This window comes from Manis pentadactyla, chromosome 4, assembly GCF_030020395.1.
Source record: "Manis pentadactyla isolate mManPen7 chromosome 4, mManPen7.hap1, whole genome shotgun sequence".
NCBI lineage: Eukaryota > Metazoa > Chordata > Mammalia > Pholidota > Manidae > Manis > Manis pentadactyla.
Window position 1 is genome coordinate 141,705,682 of NC_080022.1, and position 25,609 is coordinate 141,731,290.

Sequence of the window (25,609 nt, forward strand, 5' to 3'; positions counted from 1 at the left end):
CCTTTCTTGCCAGATGGCCACTGAAGAGAAAGATACGTGGAAATGTGACCTCAGATCTGTGCCTGGAGTGAATTATAATAAGATGTAGAGAGAGGAGTTTGTAAAGGTTTGGGAGTTTTTGTAACCAAACACGGTAGGGGTAAAAAATGACATTAATAATGGCTCCCATTCATGGAGCAACTAACATAGGCCTGGTACTATGCTCAGTACTCTTCATACGTTTTAATTCTTACAACCCTTTGAGGTAGACGTTATTATTCTTATTTTACAGTTGAAGAAACAGAAATTCAGAGACATTACAGCTCAGGAGTTAACTGGCATTGTGCTGGCTAACTAGTGTCTCCCAAGGAGTAGGAGTGGGTCAGGCTGGATTCTTGGTCAGTAGAGGGGCCTTCTCAGACACTACTGGAGGACACAAATTTGTAGAGGGAGAACTTAATCAACACCATAAGCATGTATCGTGGCAGGAAACATCCCACCTCCCAGGTCCAGAACCAGTTTTCATGTGATACCAAGTTACATATGGTATATCTTTACTGAAAACACATGACACAAACAAATGCTAGAGAAAGAATTTCAAAATGACTAGGAAACTATTTTGGGGAAAGAGGGAAACTTTTCATATTTAAAGAGAAGGCAGCAGGGATGGTGAGTCACTGCATCTCTAGCAGCCCCTCCCAAACGGGTCTGGAAGGTCCTCCCAGGGCTTGGCTTTAGAGCTGTGGGTGCTGTGGTTGGCAGCGAGTGGGAGCAAAAGCCCATTAATTAGGATGACTGGACAAGAAGCTAACTTGCTCTTCTAGTGCAAAAAAGTTAGAAGGAAACCTGCACTTACCATTTGCTCTGATTTTTCTGCTTTGTCTTTGATATCTTTGATTTTGCTGAAGAGCTGCTGAATAGCTTTCTGGGCCTCTTCAAGGGCCTAGAATAAGAGAAATAAATGAAAAACAAGAAGCAACACCAGACAGCGTCAGTCACCATACATAATCAAGTACAGCTTCAGAAGAATATTATCATAAAGCTGTCTTGACTCATTATACTTATACCGACAATTTTACTGACCAAAGTAGTTGCAGAAATAGATAGAGGCCAGCATGTGGATACAGGCAAATAGTCAAGATTCTTGCTAATCTGGATCATAAAGTTTTAATTTATGGTTTCAGGTCCTTTTAAGTCATTGATCAAGACATTTAAGTCTTTGATCCATTTCAAGTTTGTTTTTGTGTATGGTCTGAGAAAGTGGTTCAGTTTCCTCCTTTTGCATACAAATCCATATAATCCAGTGTTCCCAACACCATTTATTGAAGAGATGGTTCTTTTCCCATTGTATATTCTTGCTTCTTTTGTGCAGATTAATTGATCATAGAAGGATGGGCTTATTTCTGGGCACTCTGTTCTGTTTCATTGATACATGTGTCTATTTATGTGCCAGTACCATACTGTTTTAATAATTACAGCTTTGTAGTATAGTTTGAAATCAGGGAGTGTGACACCCCCAACTTTGTTCTTCTTTCTCAAGATTGCTTTGGCTTTCAGGGTCTTTCATAGTTCTATACAAATTTTGGGACTATTGGATCTAGATGTAAGACCTGAAACCATAAAATGCCTATAAGAAAGCACAGGTAATAAACTCTGGGACATCAGCATAGGTAATTTTTTTCTGGATAAGTCTCCCCAGGCAAGGGAAACAAAAGCAAAAATAAACAAGTGGGACTATATCAAACAAAAAATCTTCTGCACAGTGAAGGAAGCCATCAATAAAACAAAAAGGCAACCTACTGAATGGAGAAGATATTTGAAAATGATATGTCCAATAATAGATTGATATCTAAAATATACAAAGAACTCATAAAACTCAATACCAAAGGAGAAATGATCTGATTAAAAACACAAGCAGAGGACTTGAATAGACATTTTTCCCAAGAAGACATACAGATGGCCAACAGACACATGAAGAGATGGTCAACACCATTACTCATCAGGGAAATGCAAATCAAAACCACAATAAGGTATCACCTCACATAAATCAGAACAGCTAGTATAAAAAAGAGAGTAAGTGTTGGCAAGGATGTAAAGAAAGAAGAACCCTTGTGCACTGTTGGTAGTTATGTAAACTGGTGCAGCCACTACGGGAATGATATGGAGGTTCCTCAAAAAATTAAAAATAAAAATACCACATGGTCCTGTAATTCCACTTATGAGTATTTACCCAAAGAAAACAAAAACACTCATTTGAAAATATATATACTCCCCTATGCTTAACACAGTATTATTTACAATAGCCAAGATATGGAAGCAACCTAAGGGTCTAGATGAATAAAGATGTGGTGTGTGTGTGTGTGTATGTGTGTGTGTGTTTATACACACACACAAATGGAATATTACTCAGCCATAAAAAAGAATGAAATCTTGTCATTTGCAGCAACATGGATGAACCTAGAGGGTAATATGCTAAATGAAATAAATCAGAGAAAGACAAATACCATATGATTTCATTTATATGTGGAATCTAAAAAACAAAATAAATTAACAAATAACCAAAAACAGACTCATAAACACAAAGAACAAATTGGTGGTTGCCAGAAAGGAGAGATGGGGGAATTGGAGAAATAAGTGAAGGGGATTAAGAGGCATAAACTTTCAGTTATAAAATAAATAAGTTGTGGGATGAAAGGTACAGAATGGGGAATATAGTCAACATTATTGTATAACTTGGTATGGTGACAGATGGTAGCCACACTTATCATGGCAAGCATTTTGTAATATATATAAATATGTTTTACACTGTAACTTTTATAACTATTATAATACATATAATACATATATAATATAAATTATTATATAAATTACACTCAATTTTAAAAAGCTTTAATTTAAAAACAACTATTTCCTTATAGCTCAGTGATTACTATATGTTGCTTATGATTACAAAAAGGACATGCACGTATGTGCATGTGTGCATGTGTGTTGTGTGTGTGTCTGCATGTGCACACTGGCATAGTAAAAGCCTGCAGAGAGACAGGTGGCTCTAAGTTAGGGGAAGCTCTGAATTTTGAAAAGTTTCAGAAGACTGTACCTCCAAAAAAAAAAAAAATCACAACTGTGCATGGGGATTCCAGAACTGTAGCAAACTTTAAAGACATTTATAGTGTCCCATTTGGAAAACTATGAAATGAAGTTAGAAAGGGACACTTAAAGCTAATGGTGAGCCAAATATTTCCACTGAAATAAAAACCTACTAAGATGGATCACACACGTTAAAAGCATCACAGCCCACAGTAGCTTCCGTGTGTAGGGGAAGCAATATTTGGGGAGTTGTGAGGGTGTTAAAACCACACACATGCAGAACACATGTACTTAAAAGAGATGCAGCAGCCAGAAGAACTCATGCTTCATTTCATCAAATGCACTTTATTTATTTTGGACTTAAGAGTGGTCTGTCCTAACTGGGTCTCACCAGTCCTTTATGAATGTAATGATAAGGCCAATGTAACCCTAGAGCTGTGTGGCCCTGCACAGGGACAGAGCCAGCCCTGAGAAGGATACCCTAATGGAGCAAGAGGAAAGCAAAGCTGAGATGAGGGAGAGTGACAAAAGTCCTTCCAGAATCATCTGAACCTGTGCCTTGAGCTGTACCCAGTGGAAGGGCTACCTCTACACTGTGAACTAATACATTGGCTGCTTTGCTTGAAAAAGTCCTCAAACAGCAAATTTACACTGGCTCCCTCTGCAGGAAATTCCTTCTTGTCAGAAGCAGGGATTATATCTCCCTTTCCTTCCCAGGTTTCCCGGGCTGTCCATTTTTGGTACTGGGAACCCTTTCTTATAGTGGAGCTCCCTGCCCTGTGTCTGGCTCCATCCCAAACATAGCTTTCTTTTGATCTTCTTCCACCTCCAGGATTCACAGGAGTTTCCCATGTGGGAACAACGATGCTGAGCTGTGTTACAGCTTCTGCAGTGAAGTCCAAAAGCTCCTCTGAGAAGTCATTCCTTAGCCCCTTTGTCACCCAGTCTGAGGGGACACTACTGAGGCAGCTGCTCACACAGCCTCCAGGAGCAGGCGGGGTCAGCGTGCCTTTGCTCTGCTGGATCACCTCTACCTAAGAAGGTTTGTGAGCCAAGGAGCTTTTATACTTGTAATTTCTGCCACCTGGACACAGGTATTTTAACCATCATAAAGTTTGGTCTTGAAACAACAGTGGCATTGCTATCAGAACCAAAAATTCATAACTTGAGAGAATTTACCGAAAGAGTAGGAAACAATCAAAAGGGGTAATGGAATGGAATTGTGCTACACTGAGCAGCTCCTCTCAATCCCATTCCACCCCAAAAGGACACCTTGCTCAGTAACTGTTTCCACTCAGCTTCCAACCATCCTGCCTTTCTCATTCCAGGATTTAGCCCCCCTGAAATAGCTGTATGTTGTGAGAAAACCCTCCACTTCCCAGCCATGAGGCGGGAGCCTGAGGCCTGTCTCTACTGTCACAAATTAGCTGTACAACATCTTTGTTTTCTCATCCGCAAAGTGGTGATGATGGCACCTCCTTCCAGGGTGTTGGGAAGATTTGATGACATAACAGGGTCAAAAGCTGCACAAATATGAGGTTTATTTCCAGGACTTAAGACCAGCCTGAGCAAATGCATGCAAGTATTATGTATAGATATATACATAATGTATACAAATATGTTCACAGTATTCTCTGACCACACCTTTTCCTCTCAGTACAACCATTAGGACTGCCAGTGATCTGACACTTCCTATCTCAAGCCAGTCCCTCAGTGAGTCCACCCATTTTACCTTCCCAGCCCTCCTAAGAATTCCCTTCCTCATTTTTAATATTCACCTCTTCAAAACCAGGACACAAGATTATTTTGAGCACTGCTTACTACCATACCACCCAACCTTAGCTTTCATGGTTATGACAAACCAAAATTAAGTTCTAACAAAATTAAAATGATAATAAGGAATACATTATCAAATGTCCATTTACAACCAAGGAGCGAACTTTCAAAATAAAATGCTCAAAAAGCTGCTGATCATGTGCAAATCTTTGGGTCTCCAATGGCCTAGTTCAATGCCACGTCTTCACCATCCTTTCCCCCAACTTCCCCTTCCTTCTCAACACCCTCCCCTATAAACTTGCAGGCAGCACACAGTATAATCAATTCATTCATCATCTGGGTGCCCGTGGTCCTTTATGTAAAGTAATTAATAAGCATTTTAGTAATTTTTTTGGGTCTGTCTACCTTTTGGTTGGACTATGGACCCCTCATTGTGACTCCCTGACATCTAGGGCAGTGCCCAGAATAATAGATTGGGTTGAATTTTAAAACCAATCTGTCATGGTACACAAACACACACACACACACACACCTCCTCTTTGCTCTCAGGCATGGTCAGGCAACACATTAGCCAAAGTAGTCATGGTTGTGCCAGCATTTCAACTGAAGACCTTCTTTTTATGCAACATAATTCAGTTTTGCAATCAGAAAAAACTGCACACTGAAAAAAATACTGGGTTAATTAACCTAGGAAATTAGGAAAAATTTTTTAACTTGCCACACCATCATTTTGCAATGTTGTAGCCAGAGAAATAATTACTGAAATTACTGTTTTATATATATATATATATATTTTTTCATGTTTTATATATATGTATCATGTCACCTACCTCAGAAGCCTTGCCTTTAGTGCTTCCCTTCCCCATTTAAGAAAACACTTTAAATGACTGCTTCTTAATAAACTGCATTTTTAGATTATGTCAGATATTTACAAACATTAGATGACAATTTTTCCTTCTGAGATAATTGCAAAATCATTGTTTTCTTTTGGCCATGTTCCTCAGGAACCAGAACCAATTTTTAATATACACTTTATTCAAACACTACTCTATATGAAGACACAACCTGCAGGAATCACTGATGGACTCCATGTGGATAATGAGGGAAAGGAAAGAATCAAGGATTACTCCCAGGCTTTGGTTTAAACAGCCAGTGAATCATTCCACCGACTAAGCTACAGAAGACAGAATGCACAGGCTCAGCAGCAGGGGGCTTGGGAACCAAGAGTTCCCATTTCACCGTGTCAAGGGTGTACAGCTTATCTGACATCAAGTGGCGATATCAGAGTTGGACATATGACTTTGGAGCTTGGAAGAGAGATGTGGGCTAGTGATTGAAACTTTGAAGTCATCAGTTTGTAGATGATATTTACGTCTGTAGGACTAGAAGTCACCTAGGAAGAGGGCACAGACAGAGAAGAGAAAAGGAGAAGTGAAAATGGCCCAGGGCTCAGCCTTTAGGCACTCCAATGTTTGGAAATCTCGAAGAAAAGAAGGAGGGAGGAAAGAAGGAGAAAAGCCACCAGTGACATGAGAGAAAATCATAGACTGTGGTGTCACAGAAGCCAAACAAAAGCACTAGAAAGAAGAGGAAAAGAGTGATTGTGTCTCATGTTGAAAATTCATGAAAGAGGAGGACAGAGAACTGCCACTGAATTTGGCAACAGGGAAGTCACTGACACCCTTGGTGAGAGCAGTTTCAGAACAGTCGAGGGAATGGAAGGGGACAGTGATGACATGATGAAGTGGAGACAGGGAGTACAGAGCAGGGCCAGTAAATGGTGGCCCGCAGGCCGAGTCCAGGCTGCTGCCTGTTTTCGTGAATGTTCCCTTAAAACACAGCGACTCCCTTCACTTAGGTATTGTCCATGGATACTTTCACCAAGAGCAGAGATGAGTAATTGTAAGAGAACGCATGGCAAGTCTAAAATATTTACTATCTGGTTTTTAACAGAAAAAGTTTGCTGACCCCTAATATAGACTATTTTCTCTAAGAAGTTTTTGCTATGAGAAGAAAAGAAAAATGGGGACATTAAATGGGGTGAAGGGAGGAATTTTTAAAGGTAAGAGAGATGCTTGTAAATGTCTATTGTGGGAAAATGCAACAGAAGAGGAGAAACTGAGTGCAGTGGTGGGTAACAGGACAATTACAGAAGAGAAGAACTCTTTTATAATGTTCTTGAATCATTTTGAATTGTGTAGTATGTATGTATTAGCTAACAGGGCTGTAAGAAGAAAAGGAGGGAGGACCAAAGAGATGAATGATACTCTTATATCCCCTCTAGTTCAGGCAATCATCCACTCCAGTTGTCAGCATGCCCGGCCTAGTTTATGACTACTGTGTCAGTATAATTACTAACAGGGCCGTTTCACTCTCAAAAGTGACCCTGGTGATAAAATTCTATGGTCACCTCACTGATATCATCTAACCAAAGCTAGAGCACACTTTGGCACCCAACAAATATTTACCAACTGATTAAAAACATCATGGGGTACTCCTCAGAAGACTGGTGGTGCTGAGACTACCACTCTGAATGCAGGGTGTGGTGACACCCATGGGTTTCCATAACTTCAGGTACAATTACAAACAGCGGTTCAAAAATACGTCACATGTTCTGTAACTGTACCTATTCGGCTGATATGGAATCTAAGGCCCACGATGCTGCAAGGGGTCAGTGAAGTCTAAACGCACTGGAGACTTAAAAAGAAATGTTGGGTTTTCATATAAAACAACAACAGTGGCCTCTGCAGACAACTGCCCACCAGAAAGGACCGACCTTTTGTACAGGGTTCTGAGACATGTCAGTCATGTCACGTCATATTTGATGGACAGACAGGATTATAAACACTGCCTTCAAGCCAAATACACTAAGACATAAGACATTCAGCAAAGAAAGGCAGAAAGGGCCAAATTCTATACATAGATAAAGATCTGAAGAAGTTGCACTATCTCTCCTGAGAGAAATGGGTTTTCTATGCCTATTTCTCTCTTATTCTCAATCTGGCAACCTACCAGAGCTGTCTCTGCTGAAGGTACCACGTTTTTCTTCCAGCAAACAAATAAGATTCACACAAGCTTACATTTCACAGTCTTAAAAAAAGATAAACTATCTGCCAGATTTTTTTCAGGCTGAAATGCTTCTGCTTATTATAACAATGTCCTAAAGTTGAGGAAATTTAATGTAATTCATTTCCCAGAGTCAAAGAGGTGCTTCTGAAGCATTCGCTCCATCAACAAAGTTCATTCTCAACACACACCCTATCATTTGATATCTAATTTCTAATATTCGATTACACAGGTAAGAGAGTGTTTTGTAATTGAAAGAATTGTAAGACCTACAAAAGGTTAAGACTATTTTCCAATAATACTAAAATACTTTTATTAACCTGGATAATCAGAAAATGTGCTGAAAGAAAGATTCTGGCACTGCCCCTATATACTCATTAAAATACAATGTGGCTACTTTCCCATTCCAAGCTGTATGTGGATTGAAAACAGAATGCATCACCCAAAAATGACTGCTTCCAATCTACCCTTACTGAAGTTTCTGAATTGAGCCCCGGAGTGTGGGTCTAGCCTGCATTCGAGGGCGTTATTAGGAACTCACTGGAGTGGCCCTCTTTAGTAATTCAAATTCTGCAGTCAAGAGATACAAAGAAGCCCCCTGAGCCAGCCTAGAAGACTCAGCAGAACAAATCATGCTATGCCATCTCTGCATTTCTGTGCATCATTAACTGTAACCATTATCCTTAATCTCCCTTGCTGCCTGAAGTGGGTTCTGAAGAGGCTACCAAAGCCACACTAGGTCATGTGTACAGAAGATAAGCAGCATGGAGCCTGGCACAGACTCTACTACATTCTTCTTCTTTCATCTCTTCAATTTTATTTTTTGTAGAACTTGTTTGCCACCTGTGCAGACAGATGGAATCTGAGCCTATGGAAAACGCCCTGAGAAATGAACATCCCCACTGGCTCTTAGATGCATCTAATTTTGCAGTTTGCTCCATTATAGAATTATATTGCCTTTATCCTGTGAATCCATAGGCAGCCTTTAAGAGACTTTAAACCAAGATCCCATCTGTTGCCCCCACAGGAAGGAGGAAAAGTTACTCATTTTCAGAAGAACTAGTATAGCTTTATGTGTTCTGAAAAAAGGAGGTGCTAATATTTAAGGTTATTGGAACGAAAATTATCATTTTCCCACTATTCTGCTATCATTTCTGTTGTCTACCTTAGTTACCTATCTGCTGGTTCCCTTCCTATTGTTTAGAAAAGCAAAGCGCTATATTAATAAAAAGCAAGAGTTTTTGAACCAGCAGAGAGGGACTCGAAGATTGGCCTTGCTACTATGGGATCTCTGACAAGCCACTTAACTTCCAGAAGGCACAGGCTCACCATTTCTGGAATAGAAATAAGAGTTAAAAACTTTTTATCAGGAAGGAATGCAGGGCTTACAGTGAGCACCTTTAGACCTGTTTAGTACTCTTCATGCCTCCTGGGAATCTGTCTCTCACCGTATTCTTACAAACTCTTCTTCTGTCCCAGAGGCAGCCCTGGCCTCATCTGAGTCAAATGGCAGTTTTCCTGTGACTTTCTAGAATGAATTGGGAGAGAGTTCATCTCTCTCTGGTAGAAGCCCCAATATGCAAAATTGAGTTAGAAAGCAGCAAGATTCCCCAATAAGGGGAGGAGGCTGGTCTCCAGGTAGGGATGATGAAACCAACACACAGAGAGACATAGACACAGAAAGATCCTGAGCATTATTCCAGTCCTGGGTTTCACTTGTTTGACAAGCCCACCTGTGACACTACTCTTCCACAGTCTGACGGTTCAACTTCTACTTCAAAACAAGACTTAAAAGTCTTCAAATAATCCCCTTTTTAGCTAAATCGATATGAACTGGGATTTTGTCTTCTGCAACCAAGAGTCATGACTGGGGACTCAGCTCATGAAAGGGGCTCACTAAATGGCAACTATTCGTATTATTCCCAGATCTCCCAGATGGATATTTCAGACGAGGCAATCCATCTAAGAGCCAAAGATTGTCAACCCATCTTTTGGAGCTTTGTTAGTAAACTGGTTAAGTTCAACATCTGCAGGCATACGGAGAATGGCTTGTGGATCAAGGGGATAGTATCTTCAAACCATATTGAAAATGAGATATTCTTCAGAGAAAAAGTTTCAATCTTTTGTTCATTCATTCAGTAAAAAGTGTGTGCTTACTATATGTACTGTGCTAGATACTGAGAGAAAAAGATTAGATGGGAATATGTCTTTAAAGAGCTTGTAAAGAATACACATGACATAAATAACTATAAGAGAAAAATGACTCAAAGAGATATGAGCAAATAATACCAGAATCATTTGGAAAGCAAGAGATTCCTTGAAGAAGCAAAAACATTGCTGAGGGCTCCCACATCTGATGAGCCCTAAACCGCAGCCCCTGTGACACCTATTGAAGGTAGGCCCCCAGGGGTAAGTAGCCTCTATTTATGGACTACCCCTTCTTTTGATACTGCTGGCCACTCTGGTACCATGAAGACAAGTTGCATCCCCAGCTGGAGCAGAGGTGCATTAAGAAGGCTCGGCAATAACAACAGTGCAGCCCATTCCCCACGATGGTGACAGACAGTAGCAGAGGTCTGCAGGACTCTCATATTCGTGGATGGCTGCAGGTGTACAGCCTCATGCTTCCCTGTATCCTAGAATACACAAGGTACCTTCTAGTTTTTGCAGGATTGTCAAATGCTAGAAGGGCACCCATCAGATGAGAATTATTAGTTTTAACATTAATTCCTCCATTGTCCATTCAGAAACCCTGAGAATAAAGAGGCTTTATTTAAAGCACAGATTTCTTTCCAAGTTTGTGAACCAAAAGAATGTAAAGGGCAAAAGGAATAATTCTCACCTTATTTGTTAAAATGCTCTGTTCCACCTAAGTCACTTTTATTTATGATTTCTGCAAACCACATCCACTGAAAATGGAACCAAAGAATTCATTTTTATTGTTTTTAGGAAACAAGCCAGAAGTTAGAATCCTAAGACGAGGCTGGGACGCAAATTCAGCAGTGCCCGAACAAGACTAAACATTTACATTTTAAAGTTCTGCTTATATCTGTTATCACCCATAACTTAAAATCTGTTAGCCCTGAAATAGCTGGGAGTGGTAAAGGCATTCATGCACAGCTTCCTTTGATGAAATGTAACCCTTGAGGATGAGTGTACTGAAAGCAACAACTCCAAATGGTCAAAAAGAGAAGAAAATGTTGAAGCAAAAGTCTCAGCTGCTTTTGCTGAATAAAGGTACAGAAATTCCATTTTTAGGAAATGGAACACATTTAAAGGAACAACCTTAGTTTAACAAAAGACTACTTCCCACACATAGCTAGGACTTGCCAGTTGCCAAGTTGAATTCTAGTTACCCATATCTCAGCTTTTTCATTTCAGTTCCTTAGTAACTCTCATCTATATCATGGGTTCTCTTTCAGGAGAAAACATCCTTTTGTGGTGACATCTGGATGTTCCTTCAATTCCTCAAGGGAGGAACAACCTAAGACAGGCACAGTCGCAGGGGGGTCATCAGGTGAGAAATTGGGGATCAACAGAGGTGAGGCTTAGAACCTCACCCCCCCTGTACTGAGAGAAATCTTCTGCATATGTGGATGTTTTATTGCCCTTGTCTAGCTTGGATTAACACATAGTCTACAGGCACACACCTGATCATCTACATTTGCTCTCTTACAACACTAAACTATGTTTTCTACCTTTATGTTGTATCTACCTACCACTTCAGCATCTTATTAAAAATAATAAAGAGAGAAATGTGGTATCCACATATAAATCAAGTATAAAAATCAAATGTGTATTCATATTTGAACTGACTGTTTATAGTTCATAATGCATGAGCAAAACCAAAAGTTTCTGTGATGACTGCCCTTGTACTGTTCACCATGTAACTTATTCACTATGTAAGAATTTGTTCTCCATGTAAGAACTTGTTCGTTATGCTTCAGAAGATTGGAGACTGACGAAAATTAGGCTTGGGGTGGATTAATGATTGTGCATTGAGCATTGACTCCCCTATACAGAATTTTATTGTTGTTAACAACCATTTGATCAATAAATATGAGAGATGCCCTAACAACAACAACCAAGAAAAAGTACACACTTCCAATTGTAAAATAAATAAGCAACCGGGATGTAATGTATAGCATAAGGAATATAGTCAAAATATTGTAACAACTTGGTATGGTGATAGCTGGTACTTAGAATTATCATGTATATAAATGTTGAATCACTGTGTTGTACACCTGAAACTAATGTAATGTAATACTGTGTGTCAACTACCCTTCAATAAAAAATAATTATCTAAAAAAAAAAAAAAAAAAAAAAAGCATATAAACATCTCTGGGTTATCTAGATTCTTAACATTTTAAGATTCCTTCTAACTTGGATGTTCCTTCAGCTGATTTTTAAAGATTCCAGCTGATATCAGAAATACAGCTGACCATCTGTTCAGAAAGTCCATAATATAACATGGCAACGAAAATCAGAAATCCTGGCATGTGACCCAATATTACATGAAGGACAATAAGCATCTCATATATTTTAAAGCTTTAATTTAAGCACCTGTAGAACACCAAACCAAAACAGACTAAAAAGCATTATCTCTGTTTTGTAAAATTAGTCTCCTTCCAGGACTTCAGAGTCCAAATTAAAGCAAAGGAAATTTTATAGCTATACTACAGACTCCTGAAAATAGGGATTTATAAATGGAAATGTTGACAGAACAACCACAGCACTGAATTCATGCTGTCCTAAATTCTGTATTTCCATGGATAAAAGACAGAAGAGGAAAAAGGAGATCAAATTCTTACGTGAAGACAGTTTCAAATTCCCATCCATTGTTTAAAGATATCTGAATGACTTCTTGTGTTAAAGACCTGAAAGCCAGAAAGCTTTGCCGTGTCAGCAGTAAGACTGCAATTTTTCTAATATGCAACCTCCAACTAAAGATGGAATTTTCCTTCCCAGATCACTAACTACTAGCAGTCAAAAGCAAGCATAACCTGGGGAATAGCCAGAGCAGTTCCAGCAGTGATGCATGGCATTTTCCTCTTTAGAGGCAGAGACTCTAATTTAAACTTGTAGCTGCCTTTAACATGGAAACAAGCAGATGGCAGAGGTTAGGCTTGACCTTCTTTCTGGGCTCCTGAAGCACGCCAGTTTATATGGGGATGGCTCAGAAGAATAATAAACGTCAGCATTCCTTTCTGGCACACTATTTTCCTCAAACCATTTTTAATAGTCATATTGCACACAAGTGGAGCTTGATGTGTTTCTAAGGTCAGGAAGGAAATGGTCCAACTGCTAGACTTGCTAACTGAAAGAAATAATCATGTTAGTTTTCTTTTTTGGAGGGGACAGCATCACTGTTATTAGGTACTGAACACAAGCACTTAAGACACTACAGCTAATATGAAACACATAGTCTGTTGGATTTAAATGAAGACAAAATAAGAACGTATCCTTGTCTACTGGGAAAACAAATCTATCAAAGTTCAGAACAATTTGGAAAAAATGTTTCCATGGAGTTTAAATACTGAAATGATTAAAAATTACCATATGATCCAGCAATTCAAAGCTTATGTATATTCTGAAAGGAACTGACAGCAGGGACTCAACAGGTATTTGTATGTCAATGTCCATTATATTTATGTTCACAACAACCAAAAGGTGGGAACAACCCAAGTGGCCATGACCAGATGAATGGATAAAATGTGGTATATACATACAATGGAATATTATGCAGTCATAAAAAAGAAAATAAGTATTTATACATGAATGAAAATTCCAGATTAAAAAAACAAGAATTCAACAATACATTAAAAGGACAATACACAATGACCCACAGGTATTTAAGGAGGGTTAAATATTTAAGAGAACAAAACTAAGCTAATCAACAAAATGGAGAAGCCATACAATCATATGAGGAGAAGCTGAAAAGGCATATGATAAAATTCAACATCTCTTTTCTGGAAAACATGCTTAGTGAAACAAGGTCATGAGGTAACTCCTTAACAGTCAAAGAATCTGGAAATTAGAAAACGTCACACTTAGCATCCGTTTGCTTTGTTCACTGCACTTTCCTCAATACCCAGACAGTGCCCAGTGTGTGGAAGGCATTCACTACATATTTACCAAGTGCGAGAATGAACAAATATTCTAACTAGAGTCACCATCATTAAAATCAAGAGCTGCCTGCCACTCCTACTTATTTATCACTGAAATATTGAGCATTTCTAAAGCTTTTTATCTCAGGATCCCTTTATAGTCTTGGAAATTACTAACGCCCTTAATGAGATTTTGTTTATGTGTGTTGTTATCTATTGATATATGCAATACTGGAAATTAAAATTGGGAAGTTTACAAAAATAAACCCATTACAAGTTAATGTAAATAATGTGCTTTTAAGAAAAGTAACTATGTTTCTCCTTAATGAAATAAATTTCTTGGGGAGAATGGCATTATTTCTGTGTCTTTGCAAGTACCTTTAGTAACTCGTTTAATAGATACCAGCTGGACTTTTATATATGCTTCTGTATTGAATCAGTTTGTAGTTAGAAAAGATACAATTTATAGTTAGAAAAGATATTTTAATACCATTTTCAGGTACTTGCTGATTTTGTCTGAAACTACATCAGAACTTGAAAAGTGGTAAATTATTAAAGATTATTTGCAATGTGCAATCTGAAATCTTAATAGGGAACTTTTCATACTATGTTACATTAAAATGTATTGGTCATTTATGCTTTTGCCTAGGATGCAGGCAGTTCCCAAGAATGTTGCTCTTATATTTTAACAATGAGAAAAAAAAATTAACTGCAACATCGCAATTTTTCTTGAACCCACCAGAGAGCTGAAGGTAACCAAGTGTCCTAAAATCCAAGGAAAGACAGGCTTCTCAAGGAGAGACGGGGACACCCAAGGAGTGTCTCACCTGTGGCAGAGCATAAGAGGAAGACAGGGATGCTACACAAGCAGATAGGAAAGAATCAACTAAGATTCTCAACAAATTACTAAATGGCCAAGGTGGGGCTAGTACAACAGTACAGAACCTCTGGAAACGGCATATACAGGGCAGTTTGCATCCATTCTCAGGCTCCTTCCCAAGACATCTACTGGGTGATCATGAAAAAAAATGCAGAGTGGGAGACCAGAAGGGGCCCCTGTCATGGTAGAGGGGTGGAGGAGGAAATTAGTGGGCACTGTAGGAAAGGCATGAAGCCCTGACGACCCTTATCCTTGCTCAAACCCACCTCTCAAGAGCCTTAAACCCCAGAGTGAGGGGCAGCCCTGGCAAGTATCTGACATAGGTCTTAAGGACAGGACAAGAGAACAGGACCTTTCACCCCTTCTGATGCAACAGTAGATATTCTGGACCACAGGAAGCTGTGCTGCAATTTTCAATCACAGAACACAGCACACTGAGGGACAACAGGGAGGCTCTCAGAGCAGGTAAACCTACAGCTGCTTTCAAGCAGGGCTGTATGGCCAGAAAGAAGTGGCGCTGATGGAAAAGTCACAGGAACTTGACAAAAGCCTGGATGCACAGAATTAGGGAAAAATAACATTCCAGCAGTTATATCATAATCAGTAGCAGCAGTATTACTGCCATTTACTAAGAACAACTAAGCCCGATTTGTGCAGTGTTTTTAAGTAATTAACTCCAATCCCCACCAGCATGAAGTGGGTTTTACTGTGTGTCTCCATGCCACAGGTGAAGAACCTGAGGCTCAGAGAAGCTAAGTAATTTGTCCAAGGTTACAGAGCAGCAGAGCCAAAATTTAAACTCAAAGTTCAAGTATTTTTCACTTGACCAGGTTGACATCCAATGACGTATTAATGACAATGTCCAATTACCCCAATCCTTAGAGAATTCAAATACAGTGTTCAGTCCTTCATTCTACATAGAAGAAAGAGAAGACAGTGTTTGGATTCCTTACAGGTTGTCTAAAAATCACAGATTTTAAGGGACAAGTAGCAAAGGGCTCTAATACGCAGCAGACATGTCACTGTGCCCAAAAGTGCTACTAAGGTTCAAATGAAATAAAGAGGATGAAGAATGGTGATAAGACTGAACCCAGTCACTATAGGGCTAAGTAATGGACATTCTAAGAGTCCATGCCTTAACTACAGTTAATAGCCTTCTAGAAGTAGGCAAAACTGAACATTCACTTGGATTCAACTTGTCAAATAAAAGCAAGCCAACATTGACCTCTGCACCAGATGTAAGAAATCCTGGTGGGAAAGAAGTGGAGAGCCCCAGTCAAACTCAGGGACACCACGCCCCTGCAGAACCACAACCCAGCTCAGCACTGCTCTCTGCACTTCTAGGATATTCTCAGGCCTCAGCAGTTTCTGAAGTAGAGTGTTGTCTGCAGACTTCTGTAAAACATAATTTAAAAAAATAAAAAAAGAAACAAAAAATGCCTAACCATTTTCGATCACTAAAGGAAAAACTTGAGCCTATTGCTTTCAAAGATCCATTGCTTTAGATTTATTGTGTTTCAGTAGGAGGAAGCAAGTGACAGCTGTCCTTTTTTTCCCCCAAACTATGTATGGTCCCTTTAATACTACTGCCATTTACTTTCTTCCATCAATGGGCTTCATTTTTCTCCCAAAGAGAGGATGAGAGTAAGGATAAATATGAAGTGATGGTGGCAAAGAATTCAAACCATCCTGTTAAAGAGCTGACAATTACAAATTCATAGCCCCACATAATGAAAATCAAGGTTATGCTGGGAAATCCCACCATCTACCTAGTTCAGGGTTCTGGAAAACACAATTATATTTGTTCTAACGCCTGAACTAGATGATAATGCTAATTTTGGGGATGAGAAGCAAAGAATAATTTCTTCTTGGAAGGCAACATGCTTTGCTGATTTAGTTAATAAATCTTTATGATATCTCTATGAAAAAACAGAAAAAGGCAAGCATGATTAGCCTCCTTTATTGAGGAAAATGAAGACATGGAAAAATTAAGAAACATGGCCCTGGACAGACACTGAGGACAGGAAGAAATCCTTTGTTTTCTGACCCTTGCACTTTGTACTAAAATAAGGATAAGGAAGAGAAGAACGAGAAGTCTCTAATGGCATGCCAATGGCTCTAAACCCATCCTGTTCAATCCTTTTGACTACAGCTTGAGTGAAGACATAGAAGGCATGTCTGGCAAAGCTGCTACTGGGGAGGTCACTGCCATTTCAAAAGGTCTCTTGAACCACCAAGGAAAACTACCACGATGAAACTATTGGTGAGAAACATAAAGTCCAGCACTTAATTTAAAAGAATCTCTTAAACAAACAAAGGAGGGAAAAGCTGAAAAGCAGTTCACACACAAAAAAGACCTGGGGCAGATACTGTAAAAACTGCTGGCCCACAGATATGTTCTGTTTGGCCTTAACAGTATTTGTGAAAAACACTATGCCAACCTTTAAAAATTGGGAGAGTCACATACAAATCCGGATTTCCGGCTTCTCTTTAAAAACTGACAGATGTGGCAACTCCAGGTCTGCATTCAGACATGACAACAACTGGTTAGAACTGAGATGTGCCTGTCCCCCTTAGACAGGGCATTCACTCCCCCAGTGGATATGTATGGATGCATACTGACTTGCTGAGGCTGGTTAGATTACTTTCTTAGCTCTGTGGGCACCTGTTTGCAGCTCTTGACCTGGGGGTTTCAGATAACTGCCAACTCAATAGAAGCCAACGGTGTGATATGGCTGTCAAAAATTTCACTCAATCTGAGGTAACAGAACAGTGTCGAAATCAGTTGCCCTGAACTCTTGAAGGAATTCTCTTTAGAGAATCTAGAAAAACAAATGAGTCTTCTCTACAGAAATATGTCTATCCACACAAAAAATTCACAATTAATTTCAGGGAGCTGATAAGCCCCCAAGCTCCCAGTCTACAACAAGGATGTAAATGTGTCCCACTGTATGTCCACACAGTATGTCTACTCCTGGCCAGGAACCACATTTTAAGAGGGATACTGACAAACTGCAGGCAACCAGTATGGTAAAGGGTAAATCCTACCATAGAGTTGAAGAAACTAAGAATGGTTAGCCTAGAAAAAGAAACACTCAGAAAAGGGCATATTACCCATTTAAAATTTAGAAGCTATAAGGAAAAAGGATTCGGTTTATAACAGTCCTGCTGACAGAACTAAGATCAATGAAAAGTTACAGTGAGGTATATTTTGCTATGTCAGTTCAGTCTAAGAAAAATGGTTCTTAAAATTAAAGCTTTACAAAACTGAAATAGGCTGTCCTGTGGACAACGAAATAGTGAGCTCCCCATCACTGTAAGTATCCAAGCAGAAGGATAATAAAATATCAGAGATGTTGTAGAAAGGATTCCTGAGTCAAAAGCAGGTTTGTACTACAATTATCTAAAGCTTCTTCTAAATCAAATTGTGGTAAACAGAGCTGGAAGTGGTAATAAAAATTTTCTCCCTCTTCCAAACCTTAGTCTTGCTTGATATAACAGTTACATTTTAGCCAAACTCCACTCAAGACTCAGAAGCCTAGTGGCTGATTCTCACATGGTGATTCTCAGTGGATACTGGGAATTGGCCAGGGTTTGGCCACCTTTTAAGTTTTACATGCCAATTTTTTCTTCTTCTAACCCACTCTTCATCTCTTTTCACCCACATTCAAGCTGTCCACTTTAATTCTCGGGAAGCTTCGTAAAGTTCATAGCATATCGGATCATATACTTGTTGAACTGACTCATCTTATCCACAAAGTTCCAAACATGTGGGCACCTAATTAAAGCTTTTGCCTGATGATTTCAACAGATAAAAATGGGGAGAATTCCATGCTGCATTAACTTTGTATGAGCATCGCAGTATGGTTAGAAGAGGTCACAGACTAGACAGCTCAAGTCTGCCCACGCAGGAGGTTGCTGACAATCAAAGGCTCCCCAAAATGTGTAGCAGAGTGCTAACCTGGTATTTCTGAAACTTGTTCAAGAACTAATGCAATGAAAGAAACTGCCTCACTGTGTCTTCAATTTCTGAATTATCCCCTTCCCACAAAAATTTGAGTCAGAAACACGGATTTTCAAAAAGAACTTTTCTGCTAAAAATGTCTTTTAAGACACCAGGAACATGAATTTACCACTTTCTCATTACTTACACCGATTAAAAAACACATCAGTTCTGGCCAAATGCAATCAAAATGAAATTTAAAAAAGGAAAACTTCCTTCTGTCCATATTACTGCTCTCCTCCTGAGTGTCCCTCAGAAGCTTCGGAAACAAGTTTTGAAAGTAAACTTTCCCTCTGTTCCAGGGAAGCGGGGAACCTGGGGCCTCTTGACCTATAAAACTCAGTATTTTGGAACATCCATAATTCTCCCACATCTGTGCCAGTCAAACAGAGTCTTTCTTCAACAACCACCACCGAGTCAGGGCTGGACAAAAAGGTTTCCACCGCTGCAAGTTTACAAGGACAGGGCCCAAAGCACGCTGGAAAAAAAGTCTCTACTTCAGCTTGCATTACAAACCACTGGAAAAGACAGATAGAGGGGATGACAGGAAAAGCAATCAGTTCTTCTGGGCTTCCTTTCTGTCTGGATTCTAAGGAGACAAATACAAAATTCCACCACACATTGAAATGCTATCTAAACATCCTTGAAAATGTGGTCTTACGCTCTGAAATATGACCGCCTCCACTGCGGCAACCTGTAACCTATTAACATGAGAAGGTGGGGAAAGCCGACATTCCTGCAGGCTGGCTAATTTGGGGCCTGACTCTCCAATACTGCTCGTTTGTGACCACAGGTTAAAACATAAATAACTAAGAGATTCATATCAACATAGCATGACCTAACAAAAAGTTCTGATGAATCATTCACTTTATTTTCACATTCTTGGAATTTTAAAGCCATGAGACTCCCTTAAGTGTTTTCAGGTTTCTAGTGAGCCAATCTAAATGTAGGCTGAATCACAGTACACAGTAGTTTTATTACTTTCAATAGTAGTAAGTTGGGACTAGTCATATACAATTCAAGCTTTAAACAACTTTAAAGAAACACACACACTAATCAAAATGATGTTTTATGGTAAAGGGCTTTTGTTTGTTTATAATTAATAGTCTCACACAGACTAAATATGCAATACAGTTGCATAAAATGGCATTGTATTGAACTGTGTGTTCTGAGAGATGTGAAGATGAGGATGATTCAGTTCTTGCTTCAGGTAGCTTATAAACTTAGTCAAGGGGACAAGAAGTGTTCACTAGTAAGTCAAAGGAAATCATAAAGCCAAAGGAAAAGTACAAGCACAGGGCTGTGGGAGTTTGTGGGTGGAGATGATATACATCTAATTAAGGGATACTAGGATCAATTTTCACATCTGTAAAACAAGAGGAGTGGTCTAGATGAGTTCCAAGTCCCTTCTAGTTCTAAAATTCTGATTCCTTCATACATTCAGATGAGCTAAACAGAAAATTTCATGGAAGATGCAGTATTTGAGCTGGGCCTTAGACAGGTAACATTTTGAAATGAAGCTACTTGAAGACGGAGAGGTGAGAGAGCATTTCAGACAAAAAGAAGTATGTAAGCATAGACCCAGAAAGTACAGGGCACGCTTATAGAGTGCTTAGCCTTCACTGTAGATAGATCATAACAGGAGATAAAATTGGAAAGGTAGAGTGAGGCCTTGAATGCCAAGCAAAGAAACTTGGGCCACTGAGGTTTAGAAGCGGTAGATGACATGACCAGACATACAGTAGGAAAGTTAAAGAGAGAATGAGGCTGGAGTGTTTGCAGCCTACACTGTTACTTTTTATTACCCGCAAGGGTCCCATTTATGGGTCTCACCTGCCGAAGAAGTAATGCTTCATGGGAGAAACATAAACAGACAAAAACAAAGCAATAAGGACTAAGAACCATGCAAGGACCAGGACATAGGACCAGTTTTCAGAACCTAGTATGTCTGAACACAAATACTGATGATAACACAAGGAAGAAGACAGACTACTTACAAACAGGCCAATGGAAGATGATTATTAAGAAGTAAAGAAAGCTAGTCATGAAATGTAGGACAACAGAGAAATGGATAAAACTAAAAAATGTAAAAGAAAAGGACACTCATAAGAACTGTGAGCTCATAGACTATAAGAGACAAGGAAATTTCTATGTAGGATTATATTCCACACCAAAAAAAAAAATCTGGGCAGCATGAAGAACCTTTTAAAAAATTAGCTGTACTAAAGAATGTTAGAGACAAATAACAGAACTGAAGCTATTACAAAGATGCACATCTGACCTAATTAAATTAGTACTGAAAAGGGAGGACCAGATACTGTATGAGAGGAAGCCTAGAAAAGCATGCTCAGCATTTCTGTTATGATAGCAATTCCTGAAATATGATGCCTAAAACAGAAGAACAGAATCCAAATTAAAAGGAAAATGGTTAATAGATAACATCTGGCCCTTCAATCACCGAAGAATACCTCCTCCCCATTCACTTCCCCTTCTTAGCTAGATCCAAAAAGAACTATAAAACTGAAATGAATCTGCATTTACCTGTTTGCCAACAAAACTAGGTATGAGGAGTCATAGCCATGTCAGGTTAGTATACGTCTTTTTTTTGGCAATACAGGTATCTCCTACTTTTGGAAACTTCTAGTTACATCGCCTTGCTTTTACAGAAGACCTACATTAGCACTAGCGTTTTCACTAACCAAAAGAAATCTGAAGAGGATTTCTGCTTGTATGAAAAAAGGTGAAAAGCAAAAATAGCGGTGTTTGTTTTGCAGCGAGTCTTATGGAGGCAGTGCGGGCCCCCAGCAAAGAGAGTGGCCCAGCCAAGCTCCTTCCCAGGAACCACACTCAGCACATCAGCCTCAAGCCGCCATAGCTTTGAACGGCACCTATGAGAATCTGTGCTATAGCTCGATTCATTTTGGGCATCCATTAGTAAGATGTGTCCCTAAAGTATCAGGAAAACCTAGAGAGGTTATTTTTGAGGTCTGGGAACATTCAAACATTTTTCCATATAAATTAATGGTGCTGCTTTTTCACTTTGCACCATTTTGGCCTACAAAATGTTTCATAGGAACACCATTTTGGCCTACAAAATGTTTCATAGGAACACTCCACTTATGTATGGCATGAACTTTATTTCCATCTTGATTAAAAGAAATTTTTTCCTCACTATGACAAAATACACATAACATCTTAACCATTTTTAATTGTACAGTTCCATGGTACTAAATATACTGACACGACTGTGCAACCATCACTGCCATCCATCCTCACAATTTTCATCTTGTAAAATTGAAACCCTATACCCACTAAACAGTAAGTCCCCTTTCTCCCCTCTACCCCTGACAACTACCATTATATTTTTTGTCTTTATGATTTTTGCTACTCTGAGTACTTCACATAAGTGGAACCACAGAGTATTTGTCCTTTTGTGACTGGCTTCTTCATTTAGCATCATGTTCTTAGGGGTCTCCCATGTTGTAACATATTACAGAATTTCCTTCCTGTTTAAGGCTGAGTAATATTCCATTGTATGAATGTATGTATGTATGTATACCACATTTACCTATCCATTCTTCCATTGCCAGACACTTGGGATGCTTTCACATTTTAGCTATTGTGAATAATGCTCCTATGAACATGGGGATACAAATATGTCTTCAATACCCTGCTTTCAATTCTTTGTGGTATATATATAGACCCAGAAGTGGAACTGCTGGATCACATGGTAATTCTATTCCTGAGGACCCACCATACCATTTTACACAGCACCTATACCATTTCACATGCCCACCAACAGTGCAATTTCTTTACATCTTCACCACTTGTTGTTTGTTTTTGGGTAGTAACCATCCTAATGGTTGTGAGGTGGTCTCTCACTGTAGTTTAGCTTTGCATTTCCCTAATGGTAGTGATATTGAGCATCTTTTCAAGTGCTTATTGGCAACTCATATATCTTCTTTGGAGAAATGTTTATTCAATTGTTTTGCTCATTTTTGCATTGGGTTTTTTAGTTTTTTTTGTACTTGAACTTTAGGCATTCTCTATATATTCTGGTATTAATCCATTATCAGAAATACAATTTGCAAATATTTTCTCCCATTCTGTAGGTTGTGGTTTTACTCAGTTGATAATGTCTTTTGATGCACAGGTTGTCACTATCTTCTGCAACAACCAAAGTAATGTCAAAATCCCACGTTAGCTGATAGATAAAAGTAGCAAACTTGGATGGGAATAACGGAGTGGGAAGATGGCGGCGTGAGTAGAGCAGCGGAAATCTCCTCCCAAAACAGCATATATCTATGAAAATATAACAAAGACAACCCTTCCTAGAATAAAGACCAGAGGACACAGGACAATATCCAGACCACATCCGCACCTGAGAGAACCCAGTGTCTCGCGAAGGGGGTAAGATACAAGCCCCGGCCCCGCGGGAGCCGAGCGCCCCTCCCCCCAGCTCCCGGCGGGAGAAGAGCAGGCAGAGCGGGAGGGAGACGGAGCCCGGGGCTGCCGAACACCCAGCCCCAGCCATCCGGGCCAGAGTGCAGGGCCCTCGATACTGGGAAAACAGGGCAGCAACAACAGTGAGCAGGCACTGGAGGCTGGGCGACAGAGGACATAAGAAAAGCGCGCGACCATTTTTTTTTTTTTTTTGCTTTTTTGCTGCTTTGTTTTGGCGAGCGCTTTTTGGAAGTCTTAAAGGGACAGGGACCCCAATATTAGGGAAACAGGGCAGAAAGACCGGTGAGCAGAGGCCTGAGGCTGGCACCGGAGAATAAAGAAAAACGAACGACCACCTTTTTTTTTTTTTAATTAAAAAAAATTTTTTTTTTTTTTTTAATTAAAAAAATTTTTTTTTCTTGTTTTTTTTGTGGTCGTTGTTTTGTTTTGGCGGGTGCTTTTTGGAAGTCTTAAAGGGGTAGGGCGGGCCACTTAATCCAGAGGTAGGGAATCCGGGATCTCTGGGCACCCTAACCCCTGGGCTGCAGGGAGCAGGGAGGCCCCTTACGGAGATAAATAGCCTCCCAGCAGCTCCTGCTCCAACGCGACTCCACCATTTTGGAGTAGCTGCCCGAGCCAGGCCACGCCCACAGCAACAGTGGAGATTAACTCCATAGCAGCCGGGCAGGAAGCAGAAACCCTGTCTGCGCGCAGCTGCCCAGCACAAGCCACTAGAGGCCGCTGTTCTCCCAGGAGAGGAGGGCCACAAACCAACAAGAAAGGAAGTCCTTCCAGCCGTCACTCGTCCCACTTCTGCAGACTATTCCTATCACCATGAAAAGGCAAAGCTACAGGCAGACAAAGATCACAGAGACAACACCAGAGAAGGAGACAGACCTAACCAGTCTTCCTGACAAAGAATTCAAAATAAGAATCATAAACATGCTGACAGAGATGCAGAGAAATACGCAAGAAAAATGGGATGAAGTCCGGAAAGAGATCACAGATGCCAGAAAGGAGATCGCAGAAATGAAACAAACTCTGGAAGGGTTTATAAGCAGAATGGATAGAATGCAAGAGGCCATTGATGGAATTGAAATCAGAGAACAGGAACGCATAGAAGCTGACATAGAGAGAGACAAAAGGATCTCCAGGAATGAAACAATATTAAGAGAACTGTGTGACCAATCTAAAAGGAGCAATATCCGTATTATAGGGGTCCCAGAAGAAGAAGAGAGAGGCAAAGAAATGGAAAGTATCTTAGAAGAAATAATTGCTGAAAACTTCCCCACACTGGGGGAGGAAGTAATCCAACAGACCACGGAAATACACAGAACCCCCAACAGAAAGGATCCAAGAAGGGCAACACCAAGACACATAATAATTAAAATGGCAAAGATCAAGGACAAGGAAAGAGTGTTAAAGGCAGCTAGAGAGAAAAAGGTCACCTATAAAGGGAAACCCATCAGGCTAACGTCAGATTTCTCAACAGAAACCCTACAGGCCAGAAGAGAATGGCATGATATATTATTCAATACAATGAAACAGAAGGGCCTTGAACCAAGGATACTGTATCCAGCACGACTATCATTCAAATATGACGGTGGGATTAAACAATTTCCAGACAAACAAAAGCTGAGGGAATTTGCTTTCCACAAACCACCTCTACAGAACATCTTACAGGGACTGCTCTAGATGGGAGCACTCCTAGAAAGAGCACAGCACAAAACACCCAACATATGAAGAATCGAGGAGGAGGAACAAGAAGGGAGAGAAGAAAAGAATCTCCAGACAGTGTATATAACAGCTCAATAAGCGAGCTAAGTTAGGCAGTAAGATACTAAAGAGGCTAACCTTGAACCTTTGGTAACCACGAATTTAAAGCCTGCAATGGCAATAAGTACATATCTTTCAATAGTCACCCTAAATGTTAATGGGTTGAATGCACCAATCAAAAGACACAGAGTAACAGAATGGATAAAAAAGCAAGACCCATCTATATGCTGCTTACAAGAAACTCACCTCAAACCCAAAGACATGTACAGACTAAAAGTCAAGGGATGGAAAAACATATTTCAAGCAAACAACAGTGAGAAGAAAGCAGGGGTTGCAGTACTAATATCAGACAAAATAGACTTCAAAACAAAGAAAGTAACAAGAGATAAAGAAGGACACTACATAATGATAAAGGGCTCAGTCAAACAAGAGGATATAACCATTCTAAATATATATGCACCCAACACAGGAGCACCAGCATATGTGAAACAA

General features: G+C 39.7%; 1 protein-coding gene across 2 annotated transcripts in view; it reads right to left on the minus strand.

Annotated features, from left to right (window-relative positions):
* The window catches only part of VPS53 (VPS53 subunit of GARP complex), a 163,977-nt gene that overhangs the window by 120,897 nt on the left and 17,471 nt on the right, over window positions 1–25,609 (minus strand). Inside the window, exons 1-2 of one of the 2 annotated variants that reach the window (XM_036906232.2) lie at window positions 16,031–16,058; window positions 836–922 (exon numbers count right to left, since the gene is read on the minus strand). In XM_036906232.2, the coding sequence (XP_036762127.1) occupies window positions 836–838 (3 nt within the window). In that variant the 5' untranslated portion in view covers window positions 839–922; window positions 16,031–16,058. Of the gene's footprint in view, window positions 1–835; window positions 923–16,030; window positions 16,059–25,609 lie in introns of those variants that run through there. The other variant, XM_036906231.2, reaches the window with a different exon arrangement.